General features: G+C 37.8%; 2 protein-coding genes across 3 annotated transcripts in view; one reads left to right on the forward strand and one right to left on the reverse strand.

The window, feature by feature from the left end:
- The window catches only part of efr3ba (EFR3 homolog Ba (S. cerevisiae)), a 40587-nt gene extending 26570 nt beyond the window's left edge, over positions 1-14017 (reverse strand). For both annotated transcript variants that reach the window (XM_037541937.1, XM_017708811.2), the window contains exons 1-4: positions 13722-14017; positions 2969-3045; positions 1092-1219; positions 483-633 (exon numbers count right to left, since the gene is read on the reverse strand). In XM_037541937.1, the coding sequence (XP_037397834.1) occupies positions 483-633; positions 1092-1219; positions 2969-3045; positions 13722-13728 (363 nt within the window). In that variant the 5' untranslated portion in view covers positions 13729-14017. The remainder of the gene's footprint in view (positions 1-482; positions 634-1091; positions 1220-2968; positions 3046-13721) is intronic.
- Positions 14018-16475: 2458 nt separating this feature from the next.
- On the forward strand, positions 16476-26475 carry dnajc27 (DnaJ (Hsp40) homolog, subfamily C, member 27). The gene is made up of 8 exons (XM_017708808.2): positions 16476-17084; positions 17291-17373; positions 17740-17809; positions 18179-18343; positions 19205-19327; positions 19741-19901; positions 21561-21689; positions 23470-26475. The coding sequence occupies exons 1-8, from the start codon at positions 16998-17000 to the stop codon at positions 23471-23473; spliced, it is 822 nt and encodes a 273-aa protein (XP_017564297.1). The 5' UTR covers positions 16476-16997; the 3' UTR covers positions 23474-26475.
- Positions 26476-26501: the final 26 nt, after the last annotated feature.

A 26501-nucleotide genomic window follows, 5' to 3' on the forward strand; every position in this document is an offset into this window, starting at 1 on the left:
AAAAGCAAAAGTTCTTTGCTATTTTATGTTGAGAAATGTTATTCCTGAATTGTTGCAATATTTGATCCTAGTCTTTCACCAAGTGGTGAACTCATCTTTACTCTTGAAAGACTCAGCCTCTCTGGGAGGCTTTTTTTATACACTTATGTTACTGACCAACTGCAAATCAACCAGCACATTTTTTTTAGCATTATAAAATTTTTCTGGCATTTTATTGCCCCCGTCCCAAATTGTTTTGGAGTGAGTTGTTTACTATTTTCAATTAAATATAGGGTTTAAATGATTTGCACATCATTGTATTTTGTTTTGCCCGGCGATGGACTGGTGACCTGTCCAGAGTGTTTCATGCCTTATGCCCAGGGACAGCTGGGATAGGCTCCAGCAATCCCATGGCCCAGAAGGATAAGTGGCTAAGAAAGTGTGTGTGTGTGTGTGTGTGTGTGTGTGTGTGTGTGTGTGTGTGTGTGTGTGTGTGTACTCACGGAATTGGTGCCAAGGATTTGTAGATTGGGTTTGTCGGCCTCCAGTAGTTTGCGCACCATGGTGAGGAAGCTTTCCACAAACAGGTTAATGCTCTGGCAGTGACAGGCCATCAGCAGCTGATCCAAAGCCTCCATTGCGATGCACACATACCTGAAAAGCACACAGGGTCAGACCGAGATTAAGCCTAGTCCTGGACTACGTGTTCCTTCACAGTTGCCTGTAGCCTAGGTCTAGGCTAAAACTCTTTCCAAGAATTCAACTCATAACTTCATTACTGCTTTACTCCACAAAATGTTAAGTTCTTGTGATAGGAACAATCAGCTATAAAATATAGAGTACAGCTTGCTTCTTGTTGTGAAGAATAAATGAAAGCTATGAGATATCAGGTGCAAATGACTGCATGCAAACATGTTCTCACAAGCATCCATTTATTGTTTCCAACATTAACTTTTTCATTATGGATGCAAAGTATTCCTTTCAACTCAAATCTCTGTAAATAAGCAAGGCCATAAACATGCTAATATTTTTGCAATGAATTCTTGTATCTGGATCTGTGCAAATCGTTGTCTTTGGCACCTTCTGGCTGCTTTTCACTGTCTTTGTTTTACCCGTATCTGTGGCGGGCCACATCTCTGGAGAGTCTCTCTGACAGATAGGCGCCAATGCGGTCCAGCTTCTCTGGGGCAGATAGGGCATAAAAGGTGAGCTTCTCCATGTTAGCCTTCACCAAACCGTCCTTCAGAGAGAGAAGGAAACAAACAGATAGAGAAGAGAGAGACGCTCAAATATAAATTAAGAAGCTCAGAGTGACAGCAGGTAAAAAACACTCCACTTTTACTCTGCAGGCTCCTAACAATATACAAAAAATGTGTGTTTTTTCATTGGTTTTTGTAATGATTATTTTTATCATTATTGTTGTTGTCTTTAATATTGTTGTTATTGTGGATATTGTTGATTTTGTTGATATCACAATTTGCTATACAGCAACTGGCAATATAGCCATTCAAGTAAAAGCCATTTGATCTAAACCACAGACACAGAGAGACAGGCAAAGAGAAATACATTCTCTAATTATTTTAGATTATGATTCATAAGCCCCTAAACTATACATATAACATAAAACTAATAATACATATAATATACATATAACATAAAACTAATAATATAAACTACAAATTCCCTTCTAATAACTGTATAATGTAGGTTCTTGCTCTGCACAGAAGACAGATTAGTAAACATTTATGCCATTATACAATCCATATTGGTGCCAAAAACAGCAAAGATCAGTGCAGCTACTGGAATATATGGGTGTACTATGGCTTGTTGAATGCAAAGGAAATTACAGTTGCAGTACCCTGCTGCCAGGGTCAAGCAGAATAACACATGTGAGTCAGGCTGAGGGCTAAATCTAATCAGCCAGGCAGTAATTCTGACAGTCAACAGATATACACTAATCCACTTCACTTCTTTAGCATGACAGCACAAGAACATTATTGTGCTACGTGCTTGCATATAGGGCAGTCATGATTATTTATCTTTATTACCCAATTCTAAAAATGATCAATTAAAATATACTTCCTCTAGGGCTGATCGCAATTAAACACATTTTTTTCCATTTAAAAACAGGAAAATCACATGATTTCCATGGGTTGAAAGCAGTTTCAAATATTTGATCACCAGGAAGAGCAACTTTGGCTGTATGTTCCAACCAGTTGCTGTATATATCACATTTACAGTCAATGGCTTAACTCCTTTGCAGTTGGAGGCTCTCACTCTGATTCTCGTTCATACAACTTGTGGATCCTCTTCACAGTGGAGGCTCCAGAGGGAAACTGTATCTTTCCACTTTACTGCTGGTTTTGTTAGTGTGATGCTCATTGAAAGGTCTACCACAAGCACTGTCCAACATAATTTGCCATATATTGTTGACATTAGTTGTGTTTTGACTTTGCAAATAATGCTTCAGACTCAATGTACTTTGGTGATAAGAAGCATTTAAGACAGAATGTGCACTGATTATTTGGCAATTGACAGGAGGGTATTTAAAATACTGCTACTGATTTCTAATATGAAGAAAGGATAGGCAAATCTATTTATATGCATTTTCAGCATTTTTAGATTTTTTTTCATTTTTTAAATTGTATAAAATAAACATACTAAAAAAATTATAAAAAGACTAAAAAGCAAAAAAAAAATTAATAATATTTTTCAATAAAATTTAAATATTTCAGAATCTTTAAAAGTCTAAAAAATCTTTATGGTTTGGTATTGTTCAGTTAAATCCACTTCTACTGTTTCTTTAAAAAAAACCCTGACTATTTGATTCTTGATTACACCAAGATAATTGTTAGATTGTTAGATTAATTGTTAGAGACACAATTACTAAAATAATTGCTGATGACAGCTCTACTTACATACAACACATTTTTGGTAAATGCTGGGCTCTGAGGAGTTGTGTCTTATTGAAGTGTTGATCAGCTCTTACCTCTGGGTCTTCTGGAAAGATGTTATCCACCAGCCTTTTGTATCGGGGTCTCAATGCCCCGCAGCACCCACACACACCTAAAACACAGAAGAGAAACTGATTTGGAGCTGCATCCATCGGAAAGGTAGTCTTAACTACCAGTCAAAGAATTGCAGGATGCTCACACAAACGCACACACAGTCAAAAGGAACCTAATTTCCCATCAGCACAGAACAAGAAAAAAGTGCACTGTCATCTCCATGCTGTGGTTCTCCATTGATTGAGAGTTTGTGTAATTACACTGCATGTAGGGCTTATTTATTGAGCCAACACATTAAATGAATGAGATTGGAGCACTGCAATCTCTTAAGTGACTGATTCGATCAGAAAGAAAAGGAATTTGTCCAGGTCCAGTCTAGAGTGCAGCTTTGGGTAAAAAAAACCTTTGCAAAAATCAATAAGGTTCAGGATTTATGGAGGCATCTCAATGTTTTAGATGAATCATTTTAGGATAACAGAGAATCACTGGTCTGAAAAAATCATTTACATGTAAGTTCTAACATGACCAACAGCTTTTGTCGGAAAAAAACAACCTTACAGTCCATGCTGTGCAAAAGGTGCAGGAATACGCACACACAAACACACATAGACCCCCCCCCACCACCACCACCACCTGTCCCGATGAGTCAATAATGAACACCTTGGCAGGACCCCTGGGACGGAGGGAGTTGTTGATCCCATTACCATAGTGAGGGAGACTGTCACCACAATTGAGAATAAACAAGCACGGAGCAGGCAGAGTGATGAAACAGCCTGCTTCACCCACACAAACCTGCCATTACTGCCTCAATAATAAATGTTGTGTCCTGCCACAAGTCCTACGCAAGTCTGCCAGGGCTGCTACATTGAATTGCCGATTTATTACACATAACTATCTTGTATCTACACTTACTGGCAATTTTATCAGGTGCACCTACCCTATAGGCGCACTTTATGTAAGTATACAGTCACTTACTGTAGCCCATCTGTTGTTGCACAATTTGTCAAGTAGGGATTTAGCACTAGATATATGGTTGAGGGACCATGTATAGGAATAGCATTACTTTAAGTTAATTAAATTAAATTAATTAAGTTTTAAACACTGTGTACACTTACTGTCCACTTTATTAGATACATCTACCTTATTGCTATACCTTGTACCTGTTCACTTAGAAACTACAGCTGTTTTTCCATGCTCACTTTATATTAGACATTCTCTAGCCCTTAATCCGTGGTTGGTTTCAGACCACAGGACCACTATTTTCAGACTATTTTCAACACAACAGTGGCAGCAACCTAGCCATGCTGTTGCGCTTGATACATGTCTACTACCGCAACACACACTAACATGCCACTATCACTCTTGTGTCACTGCTGGGCTGAGAATGCTCCACCAACCAAATAATATCAGTCAGAGGTGGTTCTATAATGGTCTCTTTCTCTTGATGGGTGGGATAGATGGCAGCTCACAAGTTATGCAACATGTCGCAGACAAGGTTGAGTAACTGTAGTAACTGAAAACCTAAACTTGTAGTGCACCTACAATAATGTGAAAAAACAAGGCGACCTTTCATTTATTTCTAGTCAATACAGGCATTAAGTAGGAGTTGATTTTTTGGAGATATTTCAGAGGAGATTAGATATAAGATGATCCACTTGCATCATGAAGTCAAAGGGAAATAAGTGAAAAACAGAGGTTTCCAAAACTAGAGTTCAAAAATTATTACAAGATACTGACAAACTGGGGCTAATAACTGTACAAGACCTGGTAGACCACCAAATCTGTCACCATCAGATAAGCAGTACTTAAATGATTCATCCTTGTGAAATAAAAGCAAATCAATCTCCAATCTCCAGATCTGAAAAAACAATCCACAAGGGTTCATATCCATCCTTCCACTGTGAGAAAACAACTCAATGCTATGAGTCTGAATGAATGTGTAGCTGTCGAGAAGCTGTTACTGAGTAAAAGAAATATACATAATAGAAAAAAAGAGTTTTTGCACATCAAACAAAGAGGCTGCTGATGTTCTCAGAACAATGCACTTCAACACATATATATGGTAGGTATACCTGATAAAATGTCCAGTGAGTGTGGGTACAAGGTAGGCATACTTAATAAACTGGTACTTCAGTGTATAGTACATTGCAGTGGACGAAAAACAAGGGCCAGTGAAATTACAGCCCTCACAAATGCCTTCCATTCACTTTTGGATCATTACCCTAAATACTCAACTCTAAGATTCCTGATATCCTTCTGCTGTGTATACCACTCACATAAAATGATGGTCAACTATATCCTATAATCTGCTTTACTGAGATTCAGGCCAAGTTTAATCGGAAAATAAGTACTCTGCAATCACAATCTGAAATCACACGTTCTTGTGAAGGTCAGTGTAACTGTGCATGTAATGAGTCATAAATCTGTGGCTGCAAAGCTACCAGTGGAGTTGAACTGCATGACTGGCAATTGGATTTTGACTGGCAGGCCTGGCAGTGAATGAGGGGGAGGAGGTAGGAGGTGGGGGAGGTGAGTGTGAGTCATGGATTTGGCAGCCTGTGAGTGTTTTCGGCAGCGCACTGTGACACTCTCCATACCTAAACTGCAAAGAGTTTGGGCAAAAGAACTGACAACCCGATGACATCCACCACCCACTCCTCCAGTTGCAGCTTTAAAGCGCTCCCTCTCTCCCTTCATGCTCTATCTCCCCTCCCGTTACATTCAGACAGAAGAAGAAAAAAAAGTCAGTCACGATGCACTGCAAAGCTAACGGCTGTTCATTTCCAAAGAGGAAAAAATTAAGATATTGTTTTTAGTCATTTCAATAGGCTTTTTTTCCTGCATAAATCGTTAAAACAGTTTTAAAGCCAATATTCTTAGTCCTTTCAAAACTGTAGGTTACACAAAGATATATTTTAACTGTATAAAAGAAGTAAAATGTCTAAATAGGACTGAACAGGGCCATGACCCAAAGCACTGAGATGTCAGTATATTAAATATCTACCTTATACCTATGCACTTTGGGGTTATTTTCAGGCACATCTAATATATAGGAATACAGCAATTGGCAGTAGCCCATGTGTTGTTTCACAATTTGTAAGCCACCTTCTACCAGTTTCACCCACTGAAAAAGACCATCATAGGACCACTGCTGACCAGATAGTTAAGTGTGTTTAAACATCCCAACAATGCAGCTACACCTCATGCGCTCATACCAACGCAACACATACTACTGGTGTCACTGCTGTGCTGAGAATGGTCCACCACTCAAACAATACTGAGGTGGGGCTATGGTGTTGATTGATGGATGGGGTAGAGGGTGGATGACAAGTTTTGCAAGCTATGGTCAGTAATTGTACATCTCCAAAATGAACCTATATGGGAGGTGTACCTGATAAAATGGCCACTGAAAGTAGATACAAGGTAGGTGTATGCCTGTCATGATCATGAAAGTTTAAGTGATGATTAATTGCCACATAATTGTGATTAACAAATTAAATGCATTTTTCAGAAAACAATTAAAATGTATTAAAGTTATAGGTAGCTCCCAACTGAAGACAAAAACAGTTTGAGCTCAAGCTAACATACATTACTCACTGTTACCTTCTTCTTCTTCTTCTTTCGGCTGCTCCCTTTAGGGGTCGGCATAGCGGATCATCTGTCTCTGTCTTGCCCTATCCACTGCCTCCTCTACTTTTACACCAACCATCTCCATGTCCACCTTCACTACGTCCACAAACCTTCTCTGAGGTCTACCTCTTCTCCTTCTACTCGGCAGCTCCATCTCCAACATTCTTTGACCAATATATCCACTATTCCTCCTCAACACATGTCCAAACCATCTCAACCTGGCCTCTCTGGCTTTATCTCCAAACTTCTCCACCTTCACTGTCCCTCTGATCTGCTCATTTCTAATCTTGTCCATCCTTGTCACTCCCAACGAAAATCTCAGCTTCTTCATCTCCACCACCTCCAGCTCAGCCTCCTGTCTTTTAGACAGAGCCACAGTCTCCAAACCATACATCATAGCAGGACGCACAACTGTCTTGTAAACCCTCCCTTTCACTCTTGCTGCTATCCTTCTGTCACACACCAGCCCTGACACCCGTCTCCACCCACTCCATCCTGCCTGCACCTTCTTCTTCACCTCTTTTGTACACTGTCCATTGCTCTGGATGGTTGACCCAAGATATTTGAAGTCATCCACCTTTACGACCTCTACTCCTTGCATCTTCACCGTTCCACCTGCCTCCCTCTCATTCACACACATGTATTCCATCTTGTCTCTACTGACTTTCATTCCTCTCCTCTCCAGTGCAAACCTCCACCTCTCCAGATTCTCTTCCACCTGCTCTCTACTCTCACAACAGATTACAATGTCATCTGCAAACATCATGGTCCATGGAGCCTCCTGCCTGACCTCATCTGTCAACCTTTCCATCACCATTGCAAACAAGAAGGGGCTCAAAGCTGATCCCTGATGTAATCCTACCTTCACCTTGAAACCATTTGTCAGTCCAACTGCACACCTCACCACTGTCTCACTATCCTCATACATGTCCTGCACCACCCTAACATACTTTTCAGCTACACCTGACTTCCTCATACAGTACCACAGTTCCTCTCTTGGCACCCTATCATATGCCTTCTCTAGATCCACAAAGACACAATGTAGCTCCTTCTGACCTTCTCTGTACTTCTCTACCAACACTCTCAACGCAAAAATTGCATCTGTGGTACTCTTTCTGGGCATGAAACCAAACTGCTGCTCACTGATCTGAACCTCTCGCCTTAGCCTTGCTTCAACAACTCTTTCCCATACCTTCATGGTGTGGCTCATCAACTTTATACCTCTGTAGTTACTGCAGCTCTGATTAACAACCTGGTTAAGAAGTCCACTGCCTTCTCTCCTAAACATCTCCATACCTCCACAGGTATGTCATCTGGACCAACTGCCTTTCCATTCTTCATCCTTTTTAAATCTGCCCTCACTTCCACCTTACTAATTCTCTGCACTTCCTGATCCACTATCTCTCCCCCCGTTGTCCTCCTCTCTCTCTCGTTTTCCTCATTCATTAGTTCTTCAAAGTACTCCTTCCATCTACTCAACACCCTCTGTTCACTCACTAGTACATTTCCCTCTCTATCCTTTATCAGCCTAACCTGCTGTACATCCTTTCTAGCTCTACCTCTCTGTTTAGCCAAACGATACAAGTCCTTTACTCCTTCTTTACTGTCCAGCCTCTCATACAGCTCATCATAGGCCTGTGCCTTTGCCTTTGCCACCATTCTGTGTAACACTCACTGTTACCTTCTAAATGTGTTAAAGCACCAAGTAAGAAGTTAGAACTTCTGTTGTTTTCATAAGATCAATGATGTACATGTACATGAGATCAATGATGTACAATTAATGCATTTTCTGGCTTAATTTACTTTAATAATGTTTTTGCTTCACCCAACTGATAAAAATGTATATGATTAAATTCTGCTTGTTGTGACATAAACATATGATTGTGAAAGTTAACATCTATAAAAACAATTGTTTGGCCAGGTCAAATGACTTCAACTGAGTGATTATGTAAAAATTGTGACAGGCTTAGGTACATGCAGCTAACAAACTGACAACTTAGTACAACTTGTGTTCTCAAGGTAAAATAGCTTGTGAGGTGGTCATTTATCCCTAAAAGTTCAATGGGCATATGTTTATACCCATGTACAGAGAGAAATCTCATAGTCTTTAAACAGTATCCATCTACCCAATAAAAGAGTGGACAAAAAAGCAAAAAGCCAGAACTCCAAAGTCTTACAACCTAAAAGGAGCTGCTTTTTGTCTCTTGAGAAAAGAAGTGTTCATTTATATGTTCATTTTTCATTTTTGACATGACCATAAACCACAGCCCCACAACTTCCTTCTACCCCCCCACTTCATAATTCTCTTTATCACTTTGTATTCATTCCAGTCATGGACCTCACAGATCCTGGTGACACGTGGAACATCAAAAGCCTGGTCAGAAATATCTTCAGGTAGCTTTATCACTTATTTTCTTACAAGCTATTCCTTTTCACTGCTCAACCTTGTCGAAATGCACAATATGTACAACAAGGACTGGTCTGAAACACTGAACTGATATAGTTTATCTGTATAGCACCTGAATTTTTCCCATGATCATTCTAATGGTATATTGTCGTTAGCATACTGGATGTTGCAGAGTGAGGCTGCCAAAAGCTGTACCAGGTAAAAATGGCTTAACTTCTGTTGCTTCACTCATTACATAGGTCCAAAATGCCTCTGAAAGAAACATCAACACAAGAACTGTGTGTTGTGAGCACAATTACATGTGCATGCTTAACTATGCGGCAGCCTGATGGATGAATGGTCTTAGTTCCAGGGAAGACTAATGTTAATACTACAGACAAAGACATTTTAAACAATGTCATGCTTCCAACTTTGTGGCAACAGTTTGGGTAAGGCACAAAGGCACAAAGCAAGGTCCATAAAGATATGGTTTTATGTGGATGTACTATAGTGGCCTGCACAGAGCCCTGATCTTAACCCCACTGAACACCTTTGGGATTCATTGGAGCGTTGTTTGCAAGCTAGCCCTTCTTTTCCAACATAAGAACCCAACCTCATCAATGCTTTTTTGGGTTGAACGAGAAATTTCCACAGACACACTCATAAATCTTGTGGAAAACCTTCCCAAAAGAGTGGAGTCTATTACAGCAGCAAAGGATTGGTCAACTCCAAATTAACTCTAAAAATTCTGTGGTTTTGGAAAGGGGTGTCCAAAATCTCATATAGGTGTGATGATCAGGTGTCTACATACTTTTTGTCATCTACTGTATTTCTGATGCACCTTTGATGCACAATTAGTAATTAGAGTGCTTGAAAAAGCACTCTATTGTTACCTCTCATACTTCTTCTTATTCATCTTCCAGACTATTCCGAGATTAATACAGCCCAAACCGTTTAACGTATAGACTCTATACGAAGGTCTCGGTGCTGTGACTTGTGCTATGTATTTCTGGAGTCAATGGGATTGGTAGTTTTTAATAAAATTAAGTTTAAATATTAAAAACCTCCCATAAGAATGAATGGCGGAATGTTCAGAACTTCAAATTCTAACTGACATTGATGATGTCACAGCAGGCCACTCAGTCTCACAGACACAGCTGTCACGCAGGGAATCTGCTTTAAAATCCTTAAACTTTCACCTAGAAACTCCTTTTCAGTTTTAAATGGTAGAGAAACTTATCCTTTCTGAAAAGTCAAAATATCTCATCACTTTATCAATTAGCTTTAGAGTTATAAGCATTTTATTGGCACTAGGCACAGAAAACTGCCCCATTCACTCCCATGCAAATTTCTCAAAATCAGAATCTGCTTATTTCAAGATTTTCTCTGTGTTTAACTTGTCATACTCAGACATTTTCTTCTCAATACATACAACATTACACCAAAATAATGCTCAAGGGGTCTTATCTCACACCATCTATCCAGTTAAGCGAGAGAGTAAACATTTCCCCAGTTATGACTGTTTGTTCAGAGGGTGCAAATTGGACTCAAACAAGGCTTCTCCACTAAGAGCTGCATAATAACAGAGTGACCGTTCATTTGAATGACTCTCCCCCCTCCCCCCCCTCAAACACACACATCTCTCCCTCTCACACACACCACACAGACACACACACGCACACACACACAGACACATACCTAAGGAGGTGTTGTTCACCTACACAAAAACACACACTTGCAGCTCTTTTCAAGCACTCTTGCAGTTCCTTCAGGAAATGCACATCTAGTTTTATTTTGAAATGATGCCTGCACAGTTTATATTTTATTAACACTACAATTTCAGGAAACCCTGTCTGCATTTCTACGCACATACACATATGCAAAGCTTTCAACACCTTTAGTCAAATTTCATGTTTTGCTGATTTACTACACAATCCTCTACAGGAAACAAACTTAAATATGGCCTTTTTATTAAACTTTTAGTGCATAATGTCTTTTTATTTGAAAAGTTAAACTTGAACAAAAAAGAGTGGAAACACTGGGTGTCCAGCTTTGTTACAGTATTGTTCAATTTTACTACAGCTATTGCATAACACACAACAAGCTGTGCATGTGAATTAATCAAATCCCTGTGCAGAGTAGCTACTGGTGCCTGGAAAATCTATCTGTCAATGCCTTTAGGCCCTGCACTCCGAAAACATCCCACAAAACATTCCCAGTCTCTCTCTCTCTCTCTTTCACCCATTTTGTTGTTCCCTATTGCTTGTGATGCAGTTGCTCCAAATACTGTTCCTCTAACTTATTAGGGATTCTTGAAACAGTGGCTAAATTTAGCATGCTTGTCATCACAGATGCAACATGCCTCTGATTTAGTCCCAAAACAAGTAAAATATCAAAGCCACTCAAAGTGACACCAAAGGCCCTTGCAGCAAACAGTAACAAAGCAGAAGAGAAGTAATAATTCACTCTGCATAAGGCATGACAATCATGCATGAGTGCATGAGTCAATCTCTTCATCATCCACAATCATTCTTCAATCTTGAATTGGATATCTTGCTCATAGCTTTTAATGGCCTTCATTTCATCACCTTTCCCAGAATGAGCACCGTCTTCGATCAGATACAAAAGCACAAGATCATGTCTGATAATGGGATGCTTGTGAGGAAGTAAAGCATCAAACTGTAAATTTAGTTTGGACAAAATGGGGATTCTCCATTGACAATTCTTTTTTTCAGGACTAGATTTCACACTTGTCTAGACCACTTTTATTACGTTCTGTTCCACTAAGTCAATTGACTTCCACTAAGCTTCATGGATGAATATAAAGTTTAATCTTAGGGCACAACCAATATATCGGTTGGCTGACCATATCAGTCAATATTGATATTCTGTAGCTTATCAGTATCTCTGAAACTCCCATTGGTAAATCATCAATAATGAATCAGTTTTTTTTATTATTTTTTACATTGTTATAAATAGACACATCTGATTGAGTAAAACCATTATTTCTCAACATATGCTTCCTGCTCATATGCCAGTCTTTTTTAGTTTCTCCTGATTATCTGAGTTTGAGAACGATGACAGTTGATAACTAATACTCATGTCAGTAAATCACTGTTTAATGAAAACTACTGATATACGTCTACCAGTCTTTGACCATATTCAATTACATAGGCTGACATCATTAATCATCAAAATTCGTATGGAATTCGTAGTTTCATATTGGTCATGTCCTACTTGTCCAACGCATTTGGAAAAATACATATCAATATACATATGTATATAAACATGTATATACATATGTTATAGTCAAATTGTTCTCTCTGAATGCAAACTCTCGCTTTGGGAATCAGAGCCCAGAAGAATGGCAGTGCCATTTCCTCCCAAGGTGCAGAACAAGTTTTAATTAAAGGAAAAATCTGGGCTAAGCATCAAAGATGACTTATAAATAAACTTCTCTTCACAATTGGGATAACTGAGTCAGTCTCATGTCTCGAAGGCATTTTCACACAAAGCCATCAAAGTCTAAGAGTGACAGCCTAAGGCGTCCTTCTGTATCTTGAGCTGGGAGAGAAGCTGTCCTGTCTACATCTGTTTAAAGGAGGTGATGCATGTATCAAATTACATTTATGATACTGATAATATATTCATAAGAGTAGGATGGGCAATATGATGTACGGTATCATTATTGTTATAAATTATATCTCTATACAGTATATCATGGGCATTGTTAGTACACTGAACAACTGCATGTTAAACCACAGACAGATTTAGACCAATTATAGATGCCTTACACACAAAAACAACACTGGGCAGCACTGTTAATTGGGGTCTAACCATGTATCATGACATTGTGATAAAGTGTGATACTGTACATTATGATAAAGTGTGATACTGTACATTATGTTAAAGTGTGATACTGTACATTATGATAAAGTGTGATACTGTACATTGTGATAAAGTGTGATACTGTACATTGTGAGAATGAACATTCTATTAATTATACCATCTAATGAAACTGCATTGCTTGAACATTAAAGTTTTCAAACGAGTAGCACTTACTAACAACTCACCCCACCACTCCTCCCGCCTTTCAGCTCTAGTGTCATTATAGTGTAACTATAATGTAATTATTTAGTTGGTGAGTCTACAGTTTCTAACAGAAACTGCACAAACTATATATATATATATATATATATATATATATATATATATATATATATATATATATATATATATATTAGTAAGTTTTATTTGTTTATTTTTACCAATACTTCGATATTATTGTTGGTTGGTTTCTGCTTCATTTTTTCCAAACGCTGAAAGGTTAAAAACAGCTTTTTTGTTTATCCCAACATCAGAAAAAGAAGAAATATTATGATCATATATCGTGAAAATATGTCTACATTATTATTTTTTTGCTGTATTGTCGACCCTTACATAAAATATGACTCAGCCACATCGCTTTTAGCAGTTAACGCCAAAACACTGCATTCTCCTGGAGATCACGAGGCCAAATAGGTGCTCAGTCATTCATAGCACAAGTGAATACAATATTGAAGAGATGCTGCATGCAATCTGTTGCTTTAGCATCATTCCGTACTCAGCGCCATCATCTCTCGTAAAAGCACATGAGCACTCAGTGCACAAACACAGCGGGAATGATACCTGGAGCCATGCATACACACAGGCACATGCACACATAGATTAGTCCTTACCATACATCGATGGAAACACTGATGAAACTGCCTGTTCTTTGCCTCAAGCGTCTGTTTCTGTCTCTGTCTCTCTCCCTGTCTCTGTCACATAGCCAGACACACACATTCATGCACGCTCAGCCTCACACACACTCGCTCACGGCACATGTGACCAAGCTCCAATGACCTTGGATTTTCCCAGCGCTGCCACACAGCTCTCTCTCTCCCTCTCCCTCCCTCTCTTTCTCTCAGAGCGGGTTCAGGTGCACAAATGTACGCATACACGCACTCATACTCTACAGACACACTCATTCACGCCCCTCCTCATCACTAATAAACACACGCCCCCTGACCACTCAGGCGACACAAAGAGAGAGAAAAGGGGGCGGGGCATAATTCAGAGTAAGAGCCTGACGCAGCCGCAGGAAAGACAGAGGCAAAAGACCGTTGGTGCAGGCAAACATCAATCAAGTAACAGACCCACTCCCCTTACCCGTCCCACTCTCTACGTAAAAGCCAAGGATTTTTTTTATTTCATCCTCCTTCTTATATAAGAAGTATTTATCTTCAATCATGTATCATATAGCCATAATAATCCCCGTAAATTTTGAATGACAAGGGCTGTAATGATTACTCAGTTAAACTCGATTTAAAAATGTTATTAAAACGTAGCATCCTAGCCAACTGAATCTAAAATAAACCATGGTTTTAATGCACCTTTTAAATGATTCAGCTGGTCTCTCTACACGTAATAAAGGTCATGGTACTCTCATTTCTATGAGTTTATATTTCTCCCCTAATGAAGTCTTTTTAAAGGCTTCCTTGGTCATCTTTACCTTAATATTTGGCAATCTATGAAAGATCATGCATGATTTGTCAGTTCAGTTAAATCTATTTTTCTGGGTCTTTGAAAAAAATCTCGGATTACTTGATTAATCATAGAGGTATACAATCTGTTGATCTATTGCTATGTCGTACTGGGCAAATGTTTCAAGCATCTGAGAAAATTATAATTAGAATGCCATTTATTTGAGCAGTAAATATTTATTTGCTCAGACAACCACTAATATTAGAATGAATACAAATAACATGTATACAATAGTATTCATTTGATGTATATCAATCACAGCAGCCCAGTACTTTTGCAGTAAACCATCCAATAAACAGTACAGCGAACCCATGCTTTATTAAGTTAAATTTGTTGTACTGCTGACAGATTTGAACAAAACACATTTGATTGCTGTGGGAATCGATGTAATGTCTGAGGTGAAATCTAAAGTGGTTGTGGTTGTTCTGGGTACACCTCTGTCATCATTTTTTTTTCTTTTAAGAATTATTCAATGTGTTTATTAATGTTCAAACCAGATACCTCCAATACCATTCCTACTATAACTACTGGATGTTATATAGAGTGTTGCATTTTTGCTTACATTATTAGACTATAGTCAAATGTAATTTATTTTTCATCTAAACTTGCTATGTATCCGCAACCTAAATCCAGATTCGGAGCCCTTGTGCACTCTGGATTACTCAGAGTACTGCAGAGGCTCAAGCGCCTGATCCTTGACATGTGAAATGGCTCAGAGATAAGCTGCATACAGTTTTAGACTCATAAGTGAGAATTTTCATCATGCAGCAGCCGTCTCTATTATAGCCAAATCTATTTTACAAGACCTACTTTATGTTTCAATGTTATGCCTCAAATTGTTGCGCAGGACGCAGTCACGTTCTGATTGAACTTTTAATTAACAATTGTTACAACTTCTTTACAGATTCCCCTGGCCTGTCAAGTCTGGCATGATGATAACACATTTACAGCCATAAAAATATCACAAATGTATAAACAAAATGAAATTAAATAATTAAAAAAGAAAGAAAGAAAGAAAGAAACACTGACAAGATGAGCCTATAATCTATAGTGCTCATTTTGGAAAAGTAAATTTGTTTGGCACAGTAATGCAGTCTGACCATAATTCTGATTGCAAATCTGCCAGACAAGACAGGCAAAAAAACAAAAACAAAAAAAAAAAAACAATTGTTACGACTTTTGCTTGGGCAAATAAGTTCTACACTTTATTTTACTTGACACAATCTTTTAAAATGTACTTCATTTTAAAATAGAAACACTGAAAATTAGAAACCTTATATTTCAGAATATAAAAGGATTTTAAGGAAAGAAAAAGCTCTGTTTTCTCACCACCCCAGACTTGATGGTCCAAGAGAGTACTGCAGTCCAGTAAGAGTACACGAGGTCCTGGAAAACGTGGAAGACCTGGAAGACTAGGCAGGCTAGGCAGACTTGGCAGGCTTGGAAAACTTGGAAGATTTGGAAAATTTGGAAAACTCTGCAATGGCATCTTCACAGCTGTAGGGCTATCAGTATAAGTAAAACCTATAAGAAGTTTGATGTTAATGCTCCTACTATAAGGAAGTCTCTTTTGTTCTGTAGGGAGAGTGTGAGCGCACTAGTCAGACCAACAAAACTGTTAACTTTTATTCATTGTAGATCCAGCCCACTTTTGCATCTCCCTCATGGCCACCCCTCCCCACCTAGTCTGACTGGCCTTAATTACGAGCTGGCAAGAAAGAGAACAGAAAATAGATTTAAAATATACATTAGGTATATTTAAAATTTGCGTGTTGTTTTTTCATTTGATTTGATTTGATTTGGTTGTCGAATGTGTTGCCCTCATTGCAAACGATTCTTTTTGCTGCTGTTGCTATAGGAACGCCTTTCCGCTTTATGTGTAGGTTTGCCTCGATTAGTTTGAAGTGAGCTTTCGCTGTTGCTTTACATATCAGGCTTTTGCAGCTGTTTTATGAATTGTCCTCTCTAGTCATATTAGTCTTTGAAACTGTGCACAGGAAATACTTCGTTTTAATGTTTTATATCTCCTGTGTGTTGAATCTGCTGCGTCAAATCTTAGAATTAAAATATGCTAGGTAGCTCGCTAGTTATTTATATACAGTAAGGCGCAGCTGGGAAGTATTTTTGTCATATTGTCGCTAAGAGAATACCAGTAAACAGTCACCGTGTTAAGTATTATTTCTGTTTTAAATCGTTGACTAATCATTGACAAGAAAATGTAGTAGACGTCCATTAGCTAGGTTTAGCGAAATGCCTTCCTTTGCTTTAGCTAGTTGTTACATGCTCTCGGTGCCCTTTACTGTTTACAGCTAGCTAGGATATGTATACATACATGTAGCCTGTGGCTATCTATGTATTAATAGCTGACAGTAACCGTTCTAGCTGCTGGTCTTAATAGATTATTACTCGCGTTGCACTGTTTTGCGGACATGGATACAAATGTGCAGAAAAGAAGAGAGAATAAAAAGTCGCTGCGGGTTAAGGTTATCAGCCTTGGTAATGCAGAGGTTGGAAAGGTAAGTGTTTAGGTTGGTTGGTTAGCAAATGATGCTACCCAGCTGACTTTTGGTTGCTGCTACAAAATCTTATACAAGAAGACACATAATGCGAATATGTGTCTGTGTGACTTGCCTAACCTAACCTAGGATAAGTGTTCATTTTCCTGATTCCAGGTTACTCATAACATGATCATAACAAGTGTTTGTCTGCTTTTTTCTTTTAGAGTTGCATTATTAAACGGTACTGCGAGAAGCGATTTGTACCCAAGTATCTGGCCACAATCGGTATAGATTACGGGGTGACCAAGTAAGTAGTGTTGTTTTTTTGGTGTTATTTGTTTGTTTTTTGTAATATTATGTAATGATGATTTTGTAATATTATGTAATGTTCTTTAGATTTCTTCTAGATAGGTTCCTACAGTTTTTTTTTTAAGTTTTGACTGTTAGCAGTGGAAAACGTAACGCTGGGATCGGCTTAATTAAGCAGAAGAACATCGTTTTGTTACTTTGTTAACAAATAATAATAATAATAATAATAATAATAAATATTAAATATAATTATAAAATTGTGAAGTTATAGTTTATTTTCACAATTAGCCAACCCACCGCTATGTTAGAGGAATGCAGTAATGCTTGATTTTTGACTTTCTTCCTTTCCCTTTTTTCTTTCAAGGGTTCAAGTGCGAGACAGAGAAATAAAAGTAAACATTTTTGACATGGCAGGACATCCGTTCTTCTACGAGGTATTGATGTGATTCTTCATTAAAGAAATAAAGAACAACTCTAAAATATGTTAGCATAGTTCTTCCCACATGGTGGTCAGTATCATGGTGTTCCAGCATGCATTGTCAAGATTATTGTAATGAACAGTAAACTGACTGGCCACAGAGGGGTAGCTTTGAGCTGTTGTTGTTGTGTCGCTGAGAGATCATCAGACCTTTGACATGCAATAGTGGATATTCAGTACTGAATTTAAGTTAAAACATAGCATTGTAGTAATTGGATTTTAATGCAAATTTCCTGAATTGAAACTGATTTGATGTCATTGATGACTGAAACTGTTTGTTAGTGTGCCCTGCTACTTTTAGTACCATTGTGTTGTGGTTCTCCAGGTGCGTAACGAGTTCTATAAAGACTCACAAGGGGTGATCCTGGTGTATGACGTGGGACTAAGAGAGAGCTTTGATGCCCTGGACAGCTGGCTCACAGAGATGAAGCAAGAGATGGGCTCACAAGCCAACATGGAAAGCATTATTTTTGTTGTGTGTGCGAACAAGGTCAGCTTCTTCTTCCCAACATATTCTGAATTTGTTTATATTTTATAGGCAATTGCTTCATATGCAGTTATATTGTTTGATATTCCCAGCCTGTATCCCAGAGTAACCCTGCCCTTCACAATTTAGTATTTTCTCTGATCCAGATTATGTGAGTAGAGTTGATTGGAGTGGTAGACATTTCCATTCCTTGCTCAAAGCATTCTGTAATCATTCTGCTCCAGCTCTGCACTGAGTCTTCTGTTTCCTACTCCTCACTTATATGAGAAAATAAAACCTGTTCCTTGTCTGCTCCATATGACTTATTCTCATGACATTTCTTTTATGCCTTGAACAACAAGACACTCAAAACACTAGACTTGAAAAAACAGCCCAATCACAAGCTAGAAAACTGCAGAGAGTAAAATGCACATGCTTTTAACATTCGCACAGCAAAATGGATGTCATAAAACTAGTTGTATTCAAACCTGTAGTACTTTTTTGCTGTGATGTGCAGGCTGTAGCAGTCACGCTGCTGCATCACTTATGTCATGCAGAGGTAGTTAATGTAGGGGATAAAAGGGCTGTCTGGCTCACAGGATGAAGCAGTATTGGAGCAATTTTGGAGAGAGAGAGGACACAGATGCCCTAGTTTTCTGAAAAAAAGCTCCACACTCCAAGGAAAAATCACATCACTCCGCTCTCACTTTGCACTGCTCATATACTCTTTCCTGGTCCAATTACTCAACTTATTTACTAGCCCTTTCTGAGGTGAAATGAAGGTTTTAGAACAGGGAAATACTCCAGCATCAGGGTTGAGAAACTATTCTTGAAGTTTTGTTGTGTAGATAGAGCTATCTAAAATGCAGTCACTCATTCTTGCAGGTTGATTTGACTAAAAGACGTGTGGTGGATGAGAGTGAAGGCAGGCTGTGGGCAGAAAGCAGAGGTTTCCACTACTTTGAAACATCTGCCCAGAGTGGTGAAGGCATTAGTGAAATGTTTCAGGTTTGTATTCTCAAAATGTTTATATGAGTAATACAGATACCATTATGCTATATATGCAAGTCATACTGTACTACATTTCAAGCTTGAGTTGAAAATGGGATGTTTAATAAACCATAAATGCAATAAATGCATTGTCTAAATTGGGCATAGTTGTTTCCGATAGAATGGTACAAAGCACAACATGCAGACTTTGGGCCTATAAACAAATCTCCAATAATTCCAAGCTTGTTTTGCTAACAGTACATGATATTAGCAGGTTTGGTACTTTGTACGTCTAATAGCTATTGACAGAGTGCATCTCTATTAATATCTTCTGTTAACAACCATCTTTTAAATGCAAAAAATAATATGCATACTAGTTAACACTAAGTTATTAATGGATTTCTAAAACTTTGTGATCATTGTTCCAACAGGCATTTTTCTCCTCCATAACTGATATGTGTGAGAATGGAGGAAAGAAGCCTGCACCAGAGGTGAGCATAGGCTTCACCAAAGAGCAAGCAGACACCATTCGACGTATTCGTAACAGTAAAGACAGCTGGGACATGCTGGGAGTTAAGCCTGGGGCAACAAGGTAAGAAAGAGGGACTAAATGTTTTTGTGACATTCAGTGACACTATTAGCTTATGGTTTGTTTGGTTTTTTTTATGTGAATTTTGAAGATATGTTCACAGCCTTATGTAATTCCACATTTCCTATTACTTAATGAATGTTTGGAATCTGGGGTTTTGTACTGCACACTGTGTGCTGTTGTTCAATAGTAAGGCTATTTTTCACTGACTGGCAGATTCAGTGTGCCCCTAGTAATCTACAGAAATAGATGAAGAAGTTATACGGTACTACAGACTAATCTCTATTACTGCAACCAAAACTGTACTAACTGTTACGTTAGGATTTTGTAGGGAACTCCGTTGTAACACCCACATACGGCAAACTAAGGGGGCGGGGTGCAGTCATGTCCATCGACACACCAGAGCAGCGCAAATGCACCATTGGTGTTGCACTACTTGCCCTCTGTTAGGGCTTCTCTTTAATCTGTTTGGTAGTGGCAACACTAGATCAACACTTGGTTATCATACTTGATTATCATAGATGCTTCGTGTTTTAGCAGAGCTGTGTTTTAATGCAAAATGGCTTTAAAGAATACACTGTACTCTTTAGAATGTTTAGAATAAAATCCAAGGCAAATGTTGTGAATAATTCTACTCTTAATACTATTTTTTTAATAAATCTGCCAAAATGATACAGATCAAATAAAAAGTTTGAATACAAAAAGTTAAATACCAAAAGATATAGAATTTTAATTATGATGTATTTTCAAATGTTTTTTAAAAGTGCGCACAGACTGGCTGTCTAATGACACATGGCACCGAGTTTCACATTTTAAAAGCATAATTACCAAAAGAGGCCTTCCCTCATTTTTGGATTTTACAAAAGGTATTTGCAGAAGGCCATTATTTACAGATCTAAGGTCATTGTTGGTACAAAAACCAGGACATTCCTTTATTTAAGCAGCTGCTAGGTGATTAGAGCCTTAAAAACTAGCAAGATAAAACAGCTCAGAATCTGTATTAGACTAATTACATAATATAAGAATAAGATTACGCAAAGATTTCATACTTTAGGTTTGGAATATGAAGCTAAAGAACATATCTTCTCATAAAACATTTTTCTCTGAGTGTTATTTCCAAGATTAATTGTTTCAGAAATATCTAACACTTTGCAACTGGTAAGGCTGTCAACAGAGTCTTTTTTCCAGAGGAATAGAAATGTATAATTGCATATCATCAACATAGCTTTGAAAATCGATATCCTAATGACCTCACCTAGTGGTAATATGTACAAAGAGAAAAGCAAAGGCCCTCATGGGACCATAAAAAATGTTATATTTATTTAAAGGTTCTTAGTTTCACTGGGAAATCGTTAATTGAAAAATATATAATATAATGTATTCTAAAACTGACAGGCCTACCCCATATTCAAGATGGTGGATCAGAATCTTGTGACCATTGATATCAAAAGCACTGAGACCCAATAAGACCAAAATAGAAGGATTTTGTGCATAATCACTAAACCTGAGGTCATTGACATTATATCATACAGCAAAAATAGGGAGTCATCAATTGTGCATTCCATTTGTTTTTGATTTCATGAACTGTTATTCAGAAATGTAAGTTCTCATATCAGATCTGATAGCAAATACTATGAAATAAATTTGTTGTTTAACTCACAGGGAGGAAGTCAACAAGGCATACAGGAAGCTAGCTGTGCTACTGCACCCAGACAAATGTGTGGCACCAGGCAGTGAGGATGCCTTTAAAGCAGTGGTCAACGCTCGAACATCCCTGCTCAAGAATATCAAGTAGGAGCATATGCAAACAGACACATCCACATGCAGAAAGACATCATTGTACAAGTTATTCTCCCTCTGGCTCTACCAAAAGAAAGGTCCTACCTGAGAACCATACCATGCTTTACCTGTGCCACCTAAACTCTTTCAGTTTGGTGAAAGTTTTTTTTTTCTTTTCAAGACTTTTCTTTATTTTTTTTGTGCTTAATAAACATGCAGTTAAAATCTCTTTTGAATGCACACTAGGTACTAGATATTTAGATATTTGTTTTTGGATTAAAAAGGCATAAATACCTCCAAAATGACCAACTTAAGAAAGACCTTTGTTTTGTCAAAGAATGAGAAATGTCCAAGAACAATTGTTTATATCAGTTCTTCATCTAATTATACATCAGTGAGTTACTCTGCGCTATAAGTGGATCATCATCACATTGCTGCTATAATTTGGCCCTTCTTCAGGCCTAATAAGTGAGAAATACATCAACACAGTATCTTACATTATTTATTCTTATGCCTGCATGCTTGTGCCAGAAATTGTCACATGGATATGGAAATGGAGAAACAATGTCCTTACACTGTATTTACACTGCTCCGGCATGTCAACACCCATTTATCCCATTTGTTTTCAATGGAAAGCATTGTTTCTGGCAGACGCAGCCACTTGCATGATGGGTCCAGCTTGTATGGGGAAGTATGGGGAAGCATCAAAAGGTTGAGGGAGGCTGAACTTAATGCAAATGAATCCAGCCAAAGCAATGGATCTGTCCAATCAGGAGGCAGCTAGTGTTTGCGCGATTCATGTCTGCAGCAAGAAATGAAACATTGGTTTCGTTTTTCAAATGTTCCTACATGTCACAAAATACCAGCAGCAAGAGCTAATGTATATTTAAACACAACAGTTTACCTCTAAAATTTTGAATCTGGTCGGAAAATGGTCTGTTGGATGGTAATAAACTGAAATACCCGATGTTGAGTGCAGGTGATAATAAGTGACTTAAATCCTAATCGGTCTTTAACATTTTTAATTCTTTTGAAAATATTGGTATACTGATGCTTACTACACTGCCTTTCTGTTTATTAAAAAAATAGAAGCATTACTTACATATATATATCTACATTTCAATTGGATTTTGTAGGGAACTCCGTTGTAACACCCACATACGGCAAACTAAGGGGGCGGGGTGCAGTCATGTCCATCGACACACCAGAGCAGCGCAAATGCACCATTGGTGTTGAACTACTTGCCCTCTGTTAGGGCTTCTCTTTAAACTGTTAGATAGTGGCAACACTAGATCATCAGTTGGTTATCATACTTGATTATCATAGATTGATAGATACAGCAGGAAGACTGCTAGATCTCAGCCATTTTTATGATTTGCCCCCAGAAAAACCACAGAGAAAGTTTAGTTGTCTTGCTAATCTAATGTACTTCTTTACATACCTCCTAATTATTTTAAAACCATCATTGCTTTTTTGTCAAAAACATACATTTTTAATCAAATATTTTTTTCTTACCAAATGAGAACATTTTGCAGAACTGTTGTAGAACAGTGTGTAATATTTATTATAATTTGAGTCACAGGATGTTTACTGAGTGAATATGCTTTTAAGAATCATTAAACTGCTGTTCAGAGACAATGTGATCATTTGTTTTTGCAAATAATGTCATTTGTTGAGCTTTTATTACTCTCATGAGACAGATTTTACAAGTTGTGGTGCCAAGTGTGATTTATTGTTATGTTTATGTATGAATGGACAGGCTAATGAAGCTTTACAATACACTGTGTTACAGGTAGAGATGCTTAATACAAAGTCTCCTGGCATGGATAGTATGGCTTGTAACATGTGACATTTGTTTACATAGCTAAAAAATGACAAACTCTCACATCTCACATTTGTAATGTCATATTTTAACACAGTATGGATTGTGGTCCCTCAGCCATTATGCTAAGAGGCAGAAGAGTTTTGTTTACACAAACACAGGCATGTAACATGATAAATCTATAATGGATTAGTTCTTAGAATGTTCAGGTTGTTGTAGAGGATGTGAACAGAGGCATTTATTCATCCAGGAACTGAATTTCATCTTTTTCATTGTGGACATTTACTAATATGTTTAAACTGAGTAATGTTTTACTTTAGTTTCTTTAAATGTAAACTTTCTCTAAGAACGTGCTGGTTGTAGCTTTAATTGTCAGGCAAAGGCGTCCAGAAAAAGTATGTAGATGTGCCAACACTGGTTATGACAGCAAATGTCAATTTACATCTAGGATATCACTGTTACACAAGTGTGTATCATATTTTGCATGATATTTAAGAACTTGTATTTTTATATGACTTGTGAGAGATATATAAACTATACTCCTTTGATGTGAGTGTTCATGTGCAATGTAACTGTAATTAATATTTTTACAACATGTATTTATTTGCATATACTTACCATTCATTTTGTTAAGTATTCATTTACTTTGAGTACTTATTCTGAATTTTTAAGCATTTTGTGGGCATTGGGTAATGTGTTGCCTTGTTTGCCCTGAGTATTTGTGTTCTTGTTTTTATTCAGTATATTTAAGGTTTTAATACAAATGAAGTGTTGGTACCCATGGTTGCTAACTTTCTGTGGTAGATCAAAATCTAAAGTTTATTAACCAAATTTGATTTCCTTATTGTTTTTGTCTGAAAACATCTATAGGCCTTTTTCTTTCACTTTCATTCACTTGACAACTGATTAGTAATGATATAAAAGTGATTTAATAGCATGGGAGGACAGCATGCTTAATCAAATGTCTTTAATTATATAAAACTGGACAATGCAAAACTGTATTGCTTGAGATGGAATTTTATTTCACTACTCTATGGGAGAAAGTTTTTAGAACTTGTCTTTTTGCACCACATTCACTTATTCCATTTGAATTTCATAATAAAAGAACAATTGCAATGAGCTTGGACGTTTCCTTTAGATTTGAAAATAATGGGAATAATGGAAGTATCACCTGTCTGTTTCCTCACTACTCTAAAGGTGTTTGGATTGAGATCAATAAATCAGTTATTTGCTAGCATTGCTTGATGTGAACTTACTGGTTCCTATATTCTATAGGAAACAGTTCCTCTATTTGTTTTAAATTGGAACAAATAGACGCCCCTGATGTTAAGATGATTTTCTGGTTTTGTACACATAGGCAAATCTTCATAGAGACTGCTAAGCCTACAATTACCACCTTATAGCCAGAAAGGCCAAACTTCTAAATTCAAGCACATCATCATGGTTCAAATAAAACATGTAAAACACTTCTACACATATGTTTTAGTGTGAAGACATCATGTTATTGCACAAAAAGGATTAAAATAAGAAACATAGTTCATAGCTCCCTGGGCTAAATATTATCAGTACACAAAAATATATTGGCTGAAATCATTGGTTATCAGTTATATTCATTTTTGGCTCTTTAACATCTGTATGAGTGACAAAAAGTTCATATCGATTGGATGCTGATTTACACTAGTACACTATTTTTTTGTGTAAATAAGTGATGCCAGTGAGCCAGTGCAACCCACTTTCAGCCTTGTTTTGTACTTCAGGAATGAGCATGGCTGTTCTTGGATGCTGGACAGATGGCACAGTCACTTTCTGGCCTGGCTCACATTATTGGTAATTGACCAGATCAGTGAGAAGCACTTTATCCAGCTTACACCCCACATTCCCTGGATCAGCTGACCAGCCTTGCACAGTCATTGCCCAGGGTCAGAAGTCAACCAATCACATCAAGCCAGTGTAGATATTTCCCTCCCTCTGCATATAAGCACATAAATCCACCTGCAGAACAAAATCAATCTGTTAAATCACAACAATATTCACACATTACATTGCTTAACATGCATTTACTTTTGACAAATAAGTTGTCCAGTCAAAGCTTATCAGCTTGTTAGCATGTGTCTGTACAACAGCGCAGGTGCAGTACTGCTGAGTAGATAATCCCTTACATTTGTGTCGAGTGTATGCATCCAAGTGAGTACTGAATCGTACTTTCTGCTCAGACTTTCAGCTAACTTAGAGGCAAGCCATATTTTCTGCTTGTATGGTATTTTCTTTTTTTAGTAATTCTGGTAAGGATTCATGGGATAAGCTGTAGCAGATTGCAACTGTCCCCAATCAGAGAGGGTGAGGCCTTTTTAGACCATCTGGTCAGGGGCTGACTTCATTACCTGAGGACACCACTGCTTAATACCAATCCGTCACACAGAAGAACCACTTCAGACTAAAGAAGGAAGCTGGACTTTTCAACCATGTGGTTAAAAGTGTTTTGAGGTGATGTTACGGAGATGATTTAACAGTTGCACAGATACACTAGTCATTCCCATGGTGATGTTTTGGATGACTGTGGAGAGACAACGGGAGAAAAGGGACCTAGTCTACTCCTAGGCATTGAGGATTTAAGAGAGGAATGCTGTTGGAGTACTTTTTTTCTCTCACGGACTTGAGTACATGGATTAGAAGAACATGTACGTATCATTCATGTATCAAACAGAACTGCAACACTGCATCCAAGGCAAGTAAACTCATACTTCTTGTTTTCCCAGCTGTAGTGATTATTCATTGCAATAAAATTAAATGTTAATCCATTTTATGACCTGTGTTCATATTTTCTTCTTACACAACAGCTTGTTGTGCAAATTGCAGGTGGTTGGTTTAATTTAGTCTTGTATTTAGTAAAGAGTACAATGTATTTGGTGACAGCACTTCATGTACATGTACAGTACTGCAATTTCAGAAATGTCTTATTAAAAAATATTTAATGCATCATGTTGTTCTATTAGTCTTTCATT

Source organism: Pygocentrus nattereri, chromosome 10 (genome assembly GCF_015220715.1).
Source record: "Pygocentrus nattereri isolate fPygNat1 chromosome 10, fPygNat1.pri, whole genome shotgun sequence".
NCBI lineage: Eukaryota > Metazoa > Chordata > Actinopteri > Characiformes > Serrasalmidae > Pygocentrus > Pygocentrus nattereri.